This window comes from Salvelinus alpinus, chromosome 6 (assembly GCF_045679555.1).
Source record: "Salvelinus alpinus chromosome 6, SLU_Salpinus.1, whole genome shotgun sequence".
NCBI lineage: Eukaryota > Metazoa > Chordata > Actinopteri > Salmoniformes > Salmonidae > Salvelinus > Salvelinus alpinus.
Window position 1 is genome coordinate 92,513,324 of NC_092091.1, and position 18,008 is coordinate 92,531,331.

Consider the following 18,008-nt stretch of genomic DNA (forward strand, 5'->3'; position numbering starts at 1 on the left):
ATTCAACCCGTGGTTCACAATGTACATAGATGAGCCGATGAAGTTATATCGAGCGCAACTGCAGTGAGCCAAACGGACCACCGCCATCCTGATCTGTCGTCAGAAAGCTTTAAACATAACATGTGATTTAGCCCTACATTTAAATAGTTTCTATGCACATTGTTGAACGTCACATTTACTCGACGAGACTTTACTTAATGACAGCTTTACATAATTCCGATGCATGTCTTCTTTCAAGAAGTGAAAGTGAGCCAGTTTCCTCAGATAATAATCACCTTAATGTGCTGTCAATCTCCTATAACAATAACACCCTACCTCATATCCCTGTAGCCTATAACAATAATACCATACCTCATAGCCCTGTAGCCTATAACAATAATACCATACCTCATAGCCCTGTAGTCTATAACAATAATACCATACCTCATAGCCCTGTAGTCTATAACAATAATACCATACCTCATATCCCTGTAGTCTATAACAATAATACCATACCTCATAGCCCTGTAGTCTATAACAATAACACCATACCTCATAGCCCTGTAGCCTATAACAATAATACCATACCTCATATCCCTGTAGCCTATAACAATAATACCATACCTCATAGCCCTGTAGTCTATAACAATAATACCATACCTCATAGCCCTGTAGTCTATAACAATAATACCATACCTCATATCCCTGTAGTCTATAACAATAATACCATACCTCATAGCCCTGTAGTCTATAACAATAACACCATACCTCATATCCCTGTAGTCTAAAACAATAATACCATACCTCATAGCCCTGTAGCCTAGAACAATAATACCATACCTCATATCCCTGTAGTCTATAACAATAATACCATACCTCATAGCCCTGTAGCCTATAACAATAATACCATACCTCATAGCCCTGTAGTCTATAACAATAATACCATACCTCATAGCCCTGTAGCCTATAACAATAATACCATACCTCATAGCCCTGTAGCCTATATCACATCACATCTTATTGATTAGGCTAATCACTATGAATCAATACCAATGTAAATAAGCCTAAAATAATAATTATTGAAAGTTTAAATCAATATTGTATTAACTTGGCGGATGTTTTACCCCCTAAATCATTTCTCTCTTTGTGATAATCTAACTTCTCAAAAATACTTTTCTACGTGACATTGTAAAAGAACGCTGCAAACCTCTGAAACATGTTTCTTCTACGATAACGTCCGTTACTTCCTCTACTTCCTTATACTAGTATTTCCTGTTTCAACTAGTGATGGGTCGTTCGATAACGAAAGGTTGTTTTTGAACGATCTTTTTGGTGAACGTCGGTAACCGATTTGCATCGGTGAAAGAGCCGTTCATTTAGCTCCCTGGTTTACATACAGCTACGAGGTGCTTTTTTTTAAGCTCAAAACAACGATTACCTGCAGATAAGTTACACAATAATAATTCTCTAAAGAGGGTGAATCCTTACTGCAGAAACAATAAATAGTGGGGAGAGCGCGTCATTCTTGTCAAGACTTTGTAGTGCGTAAAAAAACAGGTGATCTAATAATATAAATACTAGTTATCCAAAAAAATGTAAACGCCAACTTACTTTTTGGGCCAAAACTTTTGTATTTTCCTGATGTTATGAATTTTAGTGACGTTCCCGAATGTATTTCGTTATTTGGTCCTCAAAACCTGAACTTGAGATTTACCATTTGGAGAACGCAGCGTTTCCCGCAACCATATGATTGGTCGGGTAAGATAACGCGTCATCACACTCCCTCATCTGATTGGTCGGGTAGGCGGATCTTCTGACTTTGTCCGACTGGGAAACATCGATTTCCGAACGGTCCTCTTTCTTGGGCGTTGACATCGTATTTTTCTGAGTTCCCTGTTGTTGTGAACGCGGCATAAACTTTCCACATTAGCCCTTCATTTAGTTTCAATGCCCATTGCTGCACGTCACTTTTACTTGGCCGAATTGACGAGAAGGACTTTTATTTTTCAAAGAAACTAGTTTACGTGATACACGTCTTTCTCCGGGAAGTGAAAGAGCGCAAAGATAATCATCACGATCATGTGCAGTCAATCGCCCATACCCTACCTCATAGCCCTTAAAACAATCATTTACAGAAGAAAAGGTGATGTCTGTGTCTGAATGTCTGTATCGGGATAGTATGCACCTTTAACGACAGAACTAACAGAAAATACTGTCAGCTTGAGACCTAAATATCCCTGGATAAACACTCACAATAATGTTTTTCTAAAAGTGAATTCAAAGGCTGTGTAGAATGGCTGTATATCCTAATAATGCATTTAAGTAATATATTTATTTTATATAGACTAAACGCGAAATGTATTGGCATGATGTTGAAGTGCTGTTGTTGATGAGTTGTTGAAATGCTGAGCGCTCCTGCCAGCCTCTAGCATGTCACACATACTTCACAATTTATTTCTGATCAGGGGCCTGTTGCACAAAAGTAGAATTAAGACATCCGGGATAAATGACTCAGCTGAGCTCAATGAAGCCAAAACATGTGCGTCCAGGCTTAATTGGTTGCACAAAGACCAAGCCAGGATGAGCAGACACGGATTCATTAAGCCAGGTGAAACCAATCCTGGATAGGTGCGCGCTCACGGCTCACTCAAATAGACCCCGCCACAGATCACAGATTAACTGATTTACCATGGCAACTAGAGCCGCGTACTTTTCCCCGTCGGAAGCACAAATCCTCATGGAGGCATACGAGGAGGTAAAAGATATAATTAAGAAGAAAGGCAACACCGCCACAGTGATAAAGCAAAGAGAAAAAGCGTGGCAAAGTATTGCAGACCGCCTGAATGCGTAAGTAGTGCACAATTACACACTCACCGCTCCGCTGAAACATCACAATTACAATTCAAATATTTAATTCACATCTCCAAAAATGCAGTTGTACTGTAATTATGAAACGGTTAAATTTTTAATTGAAATGCACTGCAGATATGAGTGAAATTGTGTAAAGTAACTCCATCACACTGTATAAAGCTATGATAAATTTTTTGATATTTTTACTGAAAACAAGACAAAAATACCAAGTAATTTTTTGCAGTGTGACTCCATTAAATGTGTGTGTGTGTGTGTGTGTGTGTGTAGATTAAACATGAACGGGCCAAAACGGACATGGCAGCAGGTCAAAATCAAATACAAGAACATTCTGCAGAATGGTATGGTCCCTGACTAATATTTAACAAAGCACAAGCATATATTGTACCCAGAAGGTGCCTGCTCACACATTGTCTGTACTGTTTTAGCAGTGAAAAAGAATACCCACAGACAAGGCACGGGTGGTGGGTCACCAAAGGCTGACCTTACCCCAGCAGAGGACATGGCCTTGGAGCTAAATAAAGGCAGGCCCGTCTTAGAGGGGATCCCTGGGGGGAAAGAGACGAGCATAGGTTCCTCCCAAGATGCCACCCGCTTCATTCAAGGTATGTCCTTCCATCTCTACATGGGATACAACCACATTCATATTGAATCAATTTGGACTGTCTGACTTTGGTTTACCTATTGCCTTGCAGTGTCTGGCAGCACTGTGTTCCTGTTAGAGCCACCAGCACAAGCACCAGACGATGCTGATCCAGTGAGTACTCCATCAAAGGCATACTGTAGGCCTGGCATGTCTTGTCTACTAGCTTCAATATGAATCCGATTAAATGTGATAGGGTGAAGGCCCCAGTGCAGCAGCAACAGCACATGATGGAGACGATGATGAGGAGGAGACCATCTCTCTGGATTCCAGAAGGCATGAGGTATCATGTTAAGACTGTGAAAGTACTATTTACTCTACAATGGTGAGGAGTCCTCATCAAAATCAAAAAATCTAATTTCTTTTACAGGACCCAGATGCTATACAGTGGGAAAACCAGCCTGGCAACATAGTGCGTATTAATAAAAGGACACCACATCCTGCCAAATTCCAGCTGCGCTAATTGTATTGTGTTCACAGAGCTCACAAGCTATCAGAAAGTTGTATGGCAACCACCTCCAGCGCCAAATAGAACTGGCAGACATAGACATTCAGTACAAGAAGAAAAAGATGGAAAATCTTGCACTGGAGTCCGAAATAAAAAAGAGGACAATTAGGAAACTGGACCTTGAAATAAAAAAACTTGAGAGGGAGGTGAGATATGCCTTCAATGTACACTGTATGCTAACTGTAACACAAATGTATTAATCATTATTTTTCTTTCCTCCCCCAGCTCCAAGAAGATGACACAGCTCAAAATAAAAATTAGGTATATTCTCGTAAAGTCAAGTGAGCCATGACATATGAGCTCTTATTGTGAGCACACAGGACGGTGGCATCTTTCTAAGGTTTTTTTTATTTTCCCAGCAATCAGTACAACCAAGTCATCGTTATAAGGCATCGCCCTCTTTTGCCCACCCCCCCAGCACCAGGTGTGGCCACTAGCCTATATGAAGGCCCAAAGTTGTGTGTTCCTTTCTGCTCTGACAATGGCATGCCCATTCGTGCGAGATGTGGTGGATGAAGAAGCACTTGTGCTGAGGAGAGCCTTCAGGCGAGAAAGGGTCTTCAGGGACCGGTTGGACCCACTGGCCTTCCCTGATGACCATCTATATGAAAGATACAGGTTTTCTGCAGATGGCATCAGGTATCTATGCAGACTACTGGGTCCCAGGATTAAGCACCGCACTGCACGGAGCCATGCACTGAGTGTGGAGCAAATGGTTTGTGTGGCCTTGCGCTTTTTTGCTAGTGGAGCCTTCCTGTACTCAGTGGGGGATGCAGAACAGCTGAACAAGGCCACAATTTGCCGCACAATAAGGAGTGTGTGTCTGGCTATCAAAGCATTAGCAGATGTCTTCATCTCCTTCCCTGGCCACAGAAGACTCTGTGACATCAAAGAGGAGTTCTATAGGATTGCAGGTAAGAGGATCTACAAATTACAGGACAACTGTTAACACATAGTAGGATACTCATTACTTTGTGTGACAGGTTTCCCCAATGTCATTGGTGCAGTGGACTGCACACACATAAGGATAAAAGCCCCCTCAGGTGCCCATGAGGCCGATTTTGTGAATAGGAAATCCTTTCACAGCATTAATGTTCAGGTGAACATAACTTTTTGATATTGTCCATTGACGAACACTCTGCATTGCCAGTGATGTGCATTGATTGGTGTAATATTCCTCATCTTATGATTTCAGATGGTCTGCAATGCTGACTGTGTGATCAGCAATGTTGTGGCAAAATGGCCTGGCTCAGTCCATGACTCCAGAATCTTTCGGGCCTCTGAAATCTATCAGTGCCTATCACAAGGTAAGCCACACAACCCCTATTTATAACCATCATGGCTGTGTCAAGAATATCACTGTGTTTATGAGGTAGTAATGATGAGATTTTGTGTTGACAGGTGAATTCTCTGGTGTGTTGCTGGGAGACAGGGGGTATGGCTGCCAGCCTTTTCTCCTGACACCTTTCACAGACCCCCAGGAAGCACAGCAGGCCTACAACCATGCCCATGCCAGGACCAGGGCCAGAGTTGAAATGACCTTTGGCCTCCTGAAGGCACGCTTTCACTGCCTTCACAAATTAAGGGTCAGCCCTGTTAGGGCATGTGATATTACTGTGGCTTGTGCTGTCCTCCACAATGTGGCCTGCCTGAGGAAGGAGAGGGCCCCCAGAGTGCCACCAGCCATGGACTGGGACAATCCGGCAATCTTCCCTGATGACGACAGTGGTCGGCTGCTGAGGGACCAATATGTGTTGAATTATTTTAGTTAGTATGTGTGCTTTCAATTTTGGTTAAATATGTCCTGCGGTGGCAGAGGAATTTGGGTTTTTTTGGGTTCGTTTTTTGACGAATTTGGCCTCTTATGATGTTTGTGCGGTATACTGTGTGTAATACAAGGCTGCAGGGAGGCTACTGCATCCATTCATTTGTCTGTTCAGTTGATGTGTATGGATTTGTCCTGCATTTATTTTAGTGTGCAGACATGCAGGGTGTGTTATATACAGACCTTTGAATGTGTATGTATCATTTTGTATAATATGCTTGGATTCTGTGCTTTCCATCTTGTAGAGTCACTGTGACTTCAGTTTCGAAAGGAGCTGATGGTTTACCTGCTTTGTTTTGTCCTTATTCAATAAAGGAACATAATGTTACACATTGTGTTTTTATATTCATATGGAATGTGTATTTGTTTATATGACAGAGTACTAGGGCCACACTGAAGAAAAAGGATAAAGTCATAAATTTATGAGGCTGGTTCTTTCTGCAGAAAAGCTACATATTGTTTTTACAGTTTTGATACTTATGACAATGTGATACTTAATATTCTGGCACATCAGCATGTCTTTGTTTATGAAACCATACTGAAGTACAATTTCACGAAATGCCCCACATCTGTCATTTTAACTGTCCTCCTTTAAAACAACTGGTTACAATATTATGACTTGTGTTTTTTTCCCCTCTGTGGCCCTAATATTCTATCATTTTATATATAGCCTTATAGTCTATGGGAAACTGTAAATTATCTAATGATAGCAACATCATCTAAAAATCATTTTTTATCCAAAATCATTGAAATTAATGATCACAAACGTTTAAATAATAACAGTGGGTCTAGTTATATGTGATAACAATGTATAGTGAGCAGTGAAATAACTATTGGTTTCCATTTGTGGTGACTGCTGACTGACATTAGGGATGAGATTAAATAGATCCTGGAATTTAGCCTGGTCTGGAGCAGGCTAGCTCCACAGAATAAATCTCCATGGTAATTTATACCATAACATATCCTCCTGCCCCCTATCCATCTTTAGTGCAACCGGATTACGGATCAATTGAGCCAGGATCACCAAGATATCCTGGCTTAATCCCTTATCCTAGTTTTGTGCAACAGGCCCCTGGCCTTGAAATAATAATAATAATATTAATAATAATAATATAGGCTAAATGTCTTGTTCCTGACTGATTCAGAGTTAGTATGTTGTTTAGTAGCCAGTTGAAATGATGAAAGTCATTGTTCCTGACTGATTCAGAGTTAGTATGTTGTTTAGTAACCAGTTGAAATGATGAAAGTCATTGTTCCTGACTGATTCAGAGTTAGTATGTTGTTTAGTAACCAGTTGAAATGATGAAAGTCGTTGTTCCTGACTGATTCAGAGTTAGTATGTTGTTTAGTAACCAGTTGAAATGATGAAAGTCGTTGTTCCTGACTGATTCAGAGTTAGTATGTTGTTTAGTAACCAGTTGAAATGATGAAAGTCATTGTTCCTGACTGATTCAGAGTTAGTATGTTGTTTAGTAACCAGTTGAAATGATGAAAGTCGTTGTTCCTGACTGATTCAGAGTTAGTATGTTGTTTAGTAACCAGTTGAAATTATGAAAGTAATTTGATAGTGACAGAATCCGACATTATTTCCCAGCAAAGTCCATGTTTTTGTCTCCTCCCTATAGAAGGTTGTAGCACAGCCTCTGAATGTCATAGAGACAAACCAATGATATTCTATATGCAACACAAATCCCTCTTGTTGTTTTTAACCTATAGTCAAATTAAAATAAACGCTGTTTATGAGAATTAAGCCTCGAATTAGCCTACTTTCAGCACTCATGCGCTGTTCATCTCCGCGGCTACCGCTTCATATGTAAATTATGTAAATGAATTAAATATGGTTTATTGTTTATTTCTATATTTAATTGAAATGAATCAGGGGAGCCCAGTTGAGACCAGTGTCTCATTTGTAATGGAGTCTTGAGGACAACAATTCCATCAATACAACAACAAAAGATTAAAAGAAACTACAAGACAGCTGTAAATACATTCAGGACTGCTTGAGATCACATGAGGCGCGATCAGTTTCTCGTCCGTTGTACCGGGGCTTGTATTCAGAAGAAAGGTGTGTCGACAACGACTGAACCAGTGGGTAACGTTATGCAACGGTGCACCGGCCAAGTTATATCGAGCGCACAGCAGTGAGCAAAACGGACCACCACTTTCCTGATCCGTGTCGCCAGAAAGCATTTTCAACGTTGATTTAGCCCTACATTCAAATAGTTTCTATGCCCATTGTTGCACGTCACTTTTACTTGACTGACTTGTCGAAACAGAGTGTTTTCTTTAGTGACAGCTTTACATAATTCCGATTCACGTCTTCTAACGTGGTTTCATCATGCGGATAATAATCACGATAAGGCGCTGTCCGTCGCCTTTACCAATAATACCCTACATCATAGCCCTGTAGCCTATAACATCACATTGGATCATAATGATTAGGCTAATCAACACTAATCAACACCAATGTAAATAAGATGTGACTTATCATTTTGTAAAGTTGAAATCAGTATTGTATTAACGTTACAGTTCTTCAATGTCTTTCCCTTAAATCATCTGACTCTCTATGAAAGTCTAACTTCTCCACGACACTTTTCTACATTAAATTATAAAAGACGCTACAAACCTCTGATGTTTTAGTCTTCTACCCGTAAAGTCCATTTCTTCCTCTTGTTGCTTAAACATGGACTTCCTGAGTTGGGACATGAGGTGGAGGGAGGGAGAGAGGGGGAGGGGAGGAGAGAAGTGGAAGAAGGAGAGAGGGGGAGGGAGAAGACATGGAGAGGTGGAGGGAGGAAAGAGTGAGGGAGGGAGAGAGGGGGAGGGAGAGGGAGAAGACATGGAGAGGTGGAGAGAGGAGACAGGGAGAGGGGAATGGAGGAGAGAGGAAGGTAGAGAGGTATCAGTGATATACTGTAAAAGTAGTGCACTATAAAGGGAAAAGGGTGTCATTTGAGGGTACGCACTCTATACACTGTGTAGTAGCATAGGACCTTATAGATTATTGACAAAGGATCTGTCTCACTAACACACACACACACACACACACACACACACCTCACTTTAACAGACTGACTACACTAGATATGTTACAGTAAAGATATGCTGTGGTATATATTTAGAATATATTACAATAAAGATATGCTGTGGTATATATTTAAAATATATTACAGTAAAGATATGCTGTGGTATATATTTAGAATATATTACAATAAGGATATGCTGTGGTATATATTTAGAATATATTACAATAAAGATATGCTGTGGTATATATTTAGAATATATGACAATAAAGATATGTTGTGGTATATATTTAGAATATATTACAGTAAAGATATGCTATGGTATATATTTTGAATATATTACAATAAAGATATGCTGAATAAAGCTGTAATGGAACAACATTTGGTAAAAGTCAAGGGGTCTGAATGCTTTCCGAAGGCACTGATAGAGGTTCATGAGAGAGACTGAATATCAACACAACCACCTCAGAGCCAGTTTCCACAGACACATTCTCAGTTACCCAACTAGCCAGGACTTGAACCATATAAACCATCTCTGGCGTGACCTGAAAATAGCTGCGCAGCAACAGTCCTCATCCAACCTGACAGAACTTGTCAGGATCTGCAGAGAAGAATTGGAGAAACTCCCCAAATACAGGTGTGCCAAACTTGTAGCGTCATATCCAAGAATACCCAAGTACTGAATAAAGGGTCTGAATACTTATGTAAATGTGATATTTCCTGGTTCTTTTAAATAAAAAAAATTCTAAAAACCTGTTTTTGCTTTGTCATTATGGAGTATTGTTGAGGGGAATAAAAAAAATTTTTTTAATAAGGCTGTAACGAATCAAAATGTGTTAAAAGTCAAGATGCTGTATCTCCATGAAGACCAACAGGTCCCTGTATCATTATTCCTAGCTTGGCAGTGGTCCAGTGGTGTCTGGACAGAGTTCTACACACAGGGAGAGAGAGAGAGAGAGAGAGAGAGAGAGAGAGAGAGAGAGAGAGAGAGAGAAAGAGAGAGAGAGAAAGAGAGAGGTACACAGACACACACAGAGAGAGAGAGAGAGGGAGGTACACATGTAACAGTATAGCTTTAGTCCGTCCCCTGGCCCCGACCCGGGCGCGAACCAGAAATATGTGTATGGACCAATAACATCTGTTAAATATGTGTATGGACCAATAACATCTGCTAAATATGTGTATGGACCAATAACATCTGTTAAATATGTGTATGGACCAATAACATCTGTTAAATATGTGTATGGACCAATAACATCTGCTAAATATGTGTATGGACCAATAACGTCTGTTAAATATGTGTATGGACCAATAACATCTGTTAAATATGTGTATGGACCAATAACATCTGTTAAATATGTGTATGGACCAATAACATCTGTTAAATATGTGTATGGACCAATAACATCTGTTAAATATGTGTATGGACCAATAGCATCTGTTAAATATGTGTATGGACCAATAACATCTGTTAAATATGTGTATGGACCAATAACATCTGTTAAATATGTGTATGGACCAATAACATCTGTTAAATATGTGTATGGACCAATAACATCTGTTAAATATGTGTATGGACCAATAACATCTGTTAAATATGTGTATGGACCAATAACATCTGTTAAATATGTGTATGGACCAATAACATTTGATTTAAATGGCCCCTGGGTGTTAGAATTCATAATTGAAAAATATATTGAGAAAGGTTGGTAAACCAATACATAGTCAGGGTTGGGGTCAATTCCATTTAAATTCCAGTCAATTCAGGAAGTAGACTGAAATTCGATTTGCAATTCTGGAATTTGGTTTACTTTCTGAATTGACTGGAATTAAAATGGAAGTGACCCCCATCATGTACATAGTCACTATGAAAATATAGACCTAAATGATATTTTTAGTAAAAGTTAAATATGGTGTTATCCTGTAGTGTTTTAATCTCTCTGTGTGTCTGTGTCTATTTCTGTGTGTTGTGAATTGGTGAGATATTGAAAAAATAATGAGTTGATTTGTATCACATTATTCTAGGTCAGTGTATTCCAAACCTCTCCTCTGGGACCCCAAGGGGCTGCATGTTTTAGTTCTTACCCGAGAACAAACACCTTAGATTAAACTAATTAACTCATTATCATCAAGCCTTTGATTAGTAGAATCAGTTGTGATAGGACAAAAACATTTATTTAGTTTTTATTCAAATGTTTATCTACCTGCCCAGGGACTACAGTTGAAAACTAGCTAGCTGGCTAAATATGTCACATTTACAGAAATGTTGATTGATGTGCAGTATCCCTGTCAAATACATTTTCAATAAATAAAATGAAAAGGAATGAAATGTATTTATGTGTCTCTGTGGTCTTTAATAAATGTGATTAGTTCAATGTAACGTCATCTACTCTACATTGTAATCAGTCTGTTTGGGGTTCTGCAGATTCATTGTCTATCATTGGTTACCCATCCTGTCATGTGACCCTAGCCCTACCATAACAACGCAGATATGACCGTCTAGCGTCCTTCTGACGAACCTGGTTGTTGTCACACTGCCCTCTGCTGGTAGCACTGCAAAACATCACGCAATCAAATCCTGAAATAAAATAATACAAAATCCACCTTTACCAGATAGAATATGAATTTATGGGCTGAACACCTGCATGAAGTGTATGAAGACTTTATATGACATAAATATGAACATATGATATAAACCTATACGTGTTGAACGCGTCGACTGTGTTGAAATGGGAAGTAGCCAACATTTTATAAGGAAGTAGAGAAATAACGGTCGAAGAAACATGTTATGAGGTTTGTAGCTTTTTACAATTTAATATAGAAAAGTGTTTTTGAGAACTTAGACTATTGTACAGAGAGGTGATCTAGCGGTAAAACATCCGCAGAATTGTAAAGTTATTACAATACTGATTTCAACTTTCAAGAATAATAATTGTAGGTTTATATGTTGATTCATATTGATTATCCTAATTAATATGATGTGATGTTATAGGCTATGAGGTATAGAGTTGTTGTTATAGGCGATTGATAGCACATTATCGTGATTTGCTATCCGCGTGATCCCCAACAGTCGACACTTTGCGTTGTTTCAATTCCTGAAAGAAGACGTGCATCGGAAATGTGTAAATCTGTCGCTAAAGAAACTATTCCGTCTCGTCAAGTCGGTCAAGTAAAAGTGACATGCAACAAATTGGCACATAAACGATGTAAATGTTGACTAAATCAGGGTTCCCAAAAGTCGGTCCGGCTCTGAATTACCTGAATTTGAAACTCGTTGTCGTTCCAAAACGTTTTGCAACGGTTTGGTACGGTGTGCTCTAAGTAGTACACCCCAGCTCAACAATCAAACGTACTTGCCAGACAAACCAATGTTTCGATTTTTTGACATTTTCTTGCATAACAAAGCAATGCGTATCACCTTGTAGGCAACTATTAAACCAGAACAAGAAACGATGGTGTGTAGGCTGTATTCTCTTAAAGGGTTAGGAAGAAATATCTGTCAGCTATTTTAACTTAACCTCCCGAGTGGCGCAGCGGTCTAAAACACTGCATCACTACAAACCCGGGTTCGATCGCGGGCTGTAACCGTCCGTGATCTGGAGACCCATAGGGCTGCGCACAATTTGGCCCAGCGTCGTCCGGGTTAGGGGACTTCATGTTACATAAATATGAACGTATAATATACAAACCTATACGTGTTGAACCCGCCCACTGTGTTGAAATGGGAATTAGCCAACATTTTATAAGGAAGTAGAGAAATAACGGTCGAAGAAACATGTTATGAGGTTTGTAGCTTTTTACAATTTAATATAGAAAAGTGTTTGAGAACTTAGACTATTGTACAGAGAGGTGATTTGGGGGGTAAAACATCCGCATAAATGTGAAGTTATTACAATACTGATTTCAACTTTCAAGAATAATCATTTGAGGCTTTTATGTTGATTCATATTGATTAGCCTAATTAATATGTGATGTTATAGGCTATGAGGAATAGAGTTGTTGTTATAGGCGATTGATAGCACATTATCGTGATTTGCTATCCGCGTGATCCCCAACACAGTTGACACTTTGCGTTGTTTCAATTCCCGAAAGAAGACGTGCATCGGAAATGTGTAAATCTGTCGCTAAAGAAACTAGTCCGTCTCGTCAAGTCGGTCAAGTAAAAGTGACATGCAACAAATTGGCACATAAACGATGTAAATGTTGACTAAATCAGGGTTCCCAAAAGTCGGTCCGGCTCTGAATTATCTGAAATTTGAAACTCGTTGTCATTCCAAAATGTTTTGCAACGCTTTGGTACGGTGTGCACTAAGTAGTACACCCCAGCTCAACAATCAAACGTACTTGCCAGACAAACCAATGTTTCGATTTTTTGACATTTTCTTGCATAACAAAGCAATGCGTATCACCTTGTAGGCAACTATTAAACCAGAACAAGAAACGATGGTGTGTAGGCTGTATTCTCTTAAAGGGTTAGGAAGAAATATCTGTCGGCTATTTTAACTTAAGCTCCCGAGTGGCGCAGCGGTCTAAAACACTGCATCACTACAAACCCGGGTTCGATCGCGGGCTGTAACCGTCCGTGATCTGGAGACCCATAGGGCTGCGCACAATTTGGCCCAGAGTCGTGCGGGTTAGGGGACTTAATGTTACATAAATATGAACGTATAATATACAAACCTATACGTGTTGAACGCGTCGACTGTGTTGAAATGGTAAGTAGCCAACATTTTATAAGGAAGTAGAGAAATAACGGTCGAAGAAACATGTTTGAGGTTTGTAGCTTTTTACAATTTAATATAGAAAAGTGTTTTTGAGAACTTAGACTATTGTACAGAGAGGTGATCTAGCGGTAAAACATCCGCAGAATTGTAAAGTTATTACAATACTGATTTCAACTTTCAAGAATAATAATTGTAGGTTTATATGTTGATTCATATTGATTATCCTAATTAATATGATGTGATGTTATAGGCTATGAGGTATAGAGTTGTTGTTATAGGCGATTGATAGCACATTATCGTGATTTGCTATCCGCGTGATCCCCAACAGTCGACACTTTGCGTTGTTTCAATTCCTGAAAGAAGACGTGCATCGGAAATGTGTAAATCTGTCGCTAAAGAAACTATTCCGTCTCGTCAAGTCGGTCAAGTAAAAGTGACATGCAACAAATTGGCACATAAACGATGTAAATGTTGACTAAATCAGGGTTCCCAAAAGTCGGTCCGGCTCTGAATTACCTGAATTTGAAACTCGTTGTCGTTCCAAAACGTTTTGCAACGGTTTGGTACGGTGTGCTCTAAGTAGTACACCCCAGCTCAACAATCAAACGTACTTGCCAGACAAACCAATGTTTCGATTTTTTGACATTTTCTTGCATAACAAAGCAATGCGTATCACCTTGTAGGCAACTATTAAACCAGAACAAGAAACGATGGTGTGTAGGCTGTATTCTCTTAAAGGGTTAGGAAGAAATATCTGTCAGCTATTTTAACTTAACCTCCCGAGTGGCGCAGCGGTCTAAAACACTGCATCACTACAAACCCGGGTTCGATCGCGGGCTGTAACCGTCCGTGATCTGGAGACCCATAGGGCTGCGCACAATTTGGCCCAGCGTCGTCCGGGTTAGGGGACTTCATGTTACATAAATATGAACGTATAATATACAAACCTATACGTGTTGAACCCGCCCACTGTGTTGAAATGGGAATTAGCCAACATTTTATAAGGAAGTAGAGAAATAACGGTCGAAGAAACATGTTATGAGGTTTGTAGCTTTTTACAATTTAATATAGAAAAGTGTTTGAGAACTTAGACTATTGTACAGAGAGGTGATTTGGGGGGTAAAACATCCGCATAAATGTGAAGTTATTACAATACTGATTTCAACTTTCAAGAATAATCATTTGAGGCTTTTATGTTGATTCATATTGATTAGCCTAATTAATATGTGATGTTATAGGCTATGAGGAATAGAGTTGTTGTTATAGGCGATTGATAGCACATTATCGTGATTTGCTATCCGCGTGATCCCCAACACAGTTGACACTTTGCGTTGTTTCAATTCCCGAAAGAAGACGTGCATCGGAAATGTGTAAATCTGTCGCTAAAGAAACTAGTCCGTCTCGTCAAGTCGGTCAAGTAAAAGTGACATGCAACAAATTGGCACATAAACGATGTAAATGTTGACTAAATCAGGGTTCCCAAAAGTCGGTCCGGCTCTGAATTATCTGAAATTTGAAACTCGTTGTCATTCCAAAATGTTTTGCAACGCTTTGGTACGGTGTGCACTAAGTAGTACACCCCAGCTCAACAATCAAACGTACTTGCCAGACAAACCAATGTTTCGATTTTTTGACATTTTCTTGCATAACAAAGCAATGCGTATCACCTTGTAGGCAACTATTAAACCAGAACAAGAAACGATGGTGTGTAGGCTGTATTCTCTTAAAGGGTTAGGAAGAAATATCTGTCGGCTATTTTAACTTAAGCTCCCGAGTGGCGCAGCGGTCTAAAACACTGCATCACTACAAACCCGGGTTCGATCGCGGGCTGTAACCGTCCGTGATCTGGAGACCCATAGGGCTGCGCACAATTTGGCCCAGAGTCGTGCGGGTTAGGGGACTTAATGTTACATAAATATGAACGTATAATATACAAACCTATACGTGTTGAACGCGTCGACTGTGTTGAAATGGTAAGTAGCCAACATTTTATAAGGAAGTAGAGAAATAACGGTCGAAGAAACATGTTTGAGGTTTGTAGCTTTTTACAATTTAATATAGAAAAGTGTTTGAGAACTTAGACTATTGTAGAGAGAGGTGATTTGGGGGGTAAAACATCCGCAAAATTGTGAAGTTATTACAATACTGATTTCAACTTTCAAGAATAATCATTTTAGGCTTTTATGTTGATTTATATTGATTAGCCTAATTATTATGCGATGTTATAGGCTATGAGGTATAGAGTTGTTGTTATAGGCGATTGATAGCACATTATAATGTCTACTACCGTCTTTCAATGTAAAGTAGATGTCTATAATGTATTTTAGTTGTGTGTGGAGCCCATGTAGACTAGCTGTTGTTATGGAGTGAGGGGATCCAACCAGGTGGACTAGCTGTTGTTATGGAGTCAGGGGATACAACCAGGTAGACTAGCTGTTGATATGGAGTCAGGGGATCCAACCAGGTAGACTAGCTGTTGTTATGGAGTCAGGGGATCCAACCAGGGAGACTAGCTGTTGTTATGGAGTCAGGGGATCCAACCAGGTAGACTAGCTGTTGTTATGGAGTCAGGGGATCCAACCAGGTAGACTAGCTGTTGTTATGGAGTCAGGGGATCCAACCAGGTAGACTAGCTGTTGTTATGGAGTCAGGAGATCCAACCAGGTAGACTAGCTGTTGCTATGGAGTCAGGGGATCCATCCAAGTAGACTAGCTGTTGTTATGGAGTGAGGGGATCCAACCAGGTAGACAAGCTGTTGTTATGGAGTCAGGGGATCCAACCAGGTAGACTAGCTGTTGTTATGGAGTCAGGGGATCCAACCAGGTAGACTAGCTGTTGTTATGGAGTCAGGGGATCCAACCAGGTAGACTAGCTGTTGTTATGGAGTCGGGGGATCCAACCAGGTAGACTAGCTATTGTTATGGAGTCAGGGGATCCAACCAGGTAGACTAGCTGTTGTTATGGAGTCACGGGATCCAACCAGGTAGACTAGCTGTTGTTATGGAGTCAGGGGATCCAACCAGGTAGACTAGCTGTTGTTATGGAGTCAGGGGATCCAACCAGGTAGACTAGCTGTTGTTATGGAGTCAGGGGATCCAACCAGGTAGACTAGCTGTTGTTATGGAGTCAGGAGATCCAACCAGGTAGACTAGCTGTTGCTATGGAGTCAGGGGATCCATCCAAGTAGACTAGCTGTTGTTATGGAGTGAGGGGATCCAACCAGGTAGACAAGCTGTTGTTATGGAGTCAGGGGATCCAACCAGGTAGACTAGCTGTTGTTATGGAGTCAGGGGATCCAACCAGGTAGACTAGCTGTTGTTATGGAGTCAGGGGATCCAACCAGGTAGACTAGCTGTTGTTATGGAGTCGGGGGATCCAACCAGGTAGACTAGCTGTTGTTATGGAGTCAGGGGATCCAACCAGGTAGACTAGCTATTGTTATGGAGTCAGGGGATCCAACCAGGTAGACTAGCTGTTGTTATGGAGTCACGGGATCCAACCAGGTAGACTAGCTGTTGTTATGGAGTCAGCTAATGGTGATCCAAGTCAAATCAAATGAATAACATATTGGACTGTGTATGTTTAATATCATATTGGACTGTGAATGTTTAAATACAATATGAAGTCTTTGTCCACAGACAGTAAAACTGTTGTCATTGTTAATGGTTCTTCAACAATGTTCAGAAATATTGACTGTTCCCCTTATTTCATATTGTAGCTGAGTGAGCTGTGACTTACATCTAAAATGAGTCTCTCTGGGGAAAGATAGGAGGGGACCACTGCCTCTAAAATGAGTCTCTCTGGGGAGAGAGAGGAGGGGACCACTGCCTCTAAAATGAGTCTCTCTGGGGAGAAAGAGGAGGGGACCACTGCCTCTAAAATGAGTCTCTCTGGGGAGAGAGAGGAGGGGACCACTGCCTCCAAAATGACTCAAGACACCAGTTCTAAGAGGTAAGAGATTAAATGTAAAATATACAGTTCTCTTAAAGATGTGAAACTAAGTGAGAAGTGTTCCCACATTACATAAAATGTGGGTCTACATCATTCATTTAAAAGCCCCAAATGGATTTACCAATTGCAGACTGTAGCTTTAAAAGAAACATCAGGACTTCTAGAAGTTCCACTATACAGTTGTTAAAATGAAGTAGATGAGGTATTGATGTGATATTGATGAGGTGATCTGTCTCCCTGTTTTGTTCAGTGTCCAGAAGCCCAGAGCAGAGTCACCTACAACCAGCCTGCTATCAATGAAGAGTGATCAGCCACTTGCTTTCAGCCAGGAACCATTACCAGATGACAATAAGGAAGTGGAGAGTTTGGACAGTGAGGATGCATTAAAGATCACAAACAACCTTCTGGACAGAAGAAGTAAGACTGTGTTTCATTCAATATTACAAAGAACGGTACAAAGGCCCTTATAAAACACACCACACAAAC

At 40.2% G+C, this 18,008-nt stretch overlaps 3 protein-coding genes across 4 annotated transcripts in view; 2 read left to right on the top strand and 1 right to left on the bottom strand.

Annotated features, from left to right (window-relative positions):
• LOC139577775 (NACHT, LRR and PYD domains-containing protein 5-like) overlaps positions 1-8,557 on the bottom strand; it is a 30,561-nt gene extending 22,004 nt beyond the window's left edge. The window contains exon 1 of the mRNA XM_071404941.1: positions 8,450-8,557. The gene's annotated coding sequence lies outside the window, so the exon portion shown is untranslated. The remainder of the gene's footprint in view (positions 1-8,449) is intronic.
• LOC139577776 (NACHT, LRR and PYD domains-containing protein 12-like) overlaps positions 1-18,008 on the top strand; it is a 63,196-nt gene that overhangs the window by 32,070 nt on the left and 13,118 nt on the right. The window contains exons 2-3 of the mRNA XM_071404943.1: positions 17,290-17,522; positions 17,773-17,939. Of these exons, the coding sequence (XP_071261044.1) occupies positions 17,362-17,522; positions 17,773-17,939 (328 nt within the window). The 5' untranslated portion in view covers positions 17,290-17,361. The remainder of the gene's footprint in view (positions 1-17,289; positions 17,523-17,772; positions 17,940-18,008) is intronic.
• On the top strand, positions 1,591-6,172 carry LOC139577790 (uncharacterized). Of its 2 annotated transcripts, XM_071404964.1 has the most exons (8): positions 1,591-3,188; positions 3,276-3,452; positions 3,543-3,604; positions 3,687-3,773; positions 3,861-3,902; positions 3,971-4,912; positions 5,194-5,305; positions 5,400-6,172. In XM_071404964.1, exons 1-6 carry the CDS (start codon positions 3,125-3,127, stop codon positions 4,196-4,198), a joined length of 660 nt encoding a protein of 219 aa, XP_071261065.1. In that variant the 5' UTR covers positions 1,591-3,124; the 3' UTR covers positions 4,199-4,912; positions 5,194-5,305; positions 5,400-6,172. The 2 variants fall into 2 exon arrangements, with proteins under 2 accessions (XP_071261065.1, XP_071261066.1); XM_071404965.1 differs by having other exon boundaries at positions 3,861-4,912.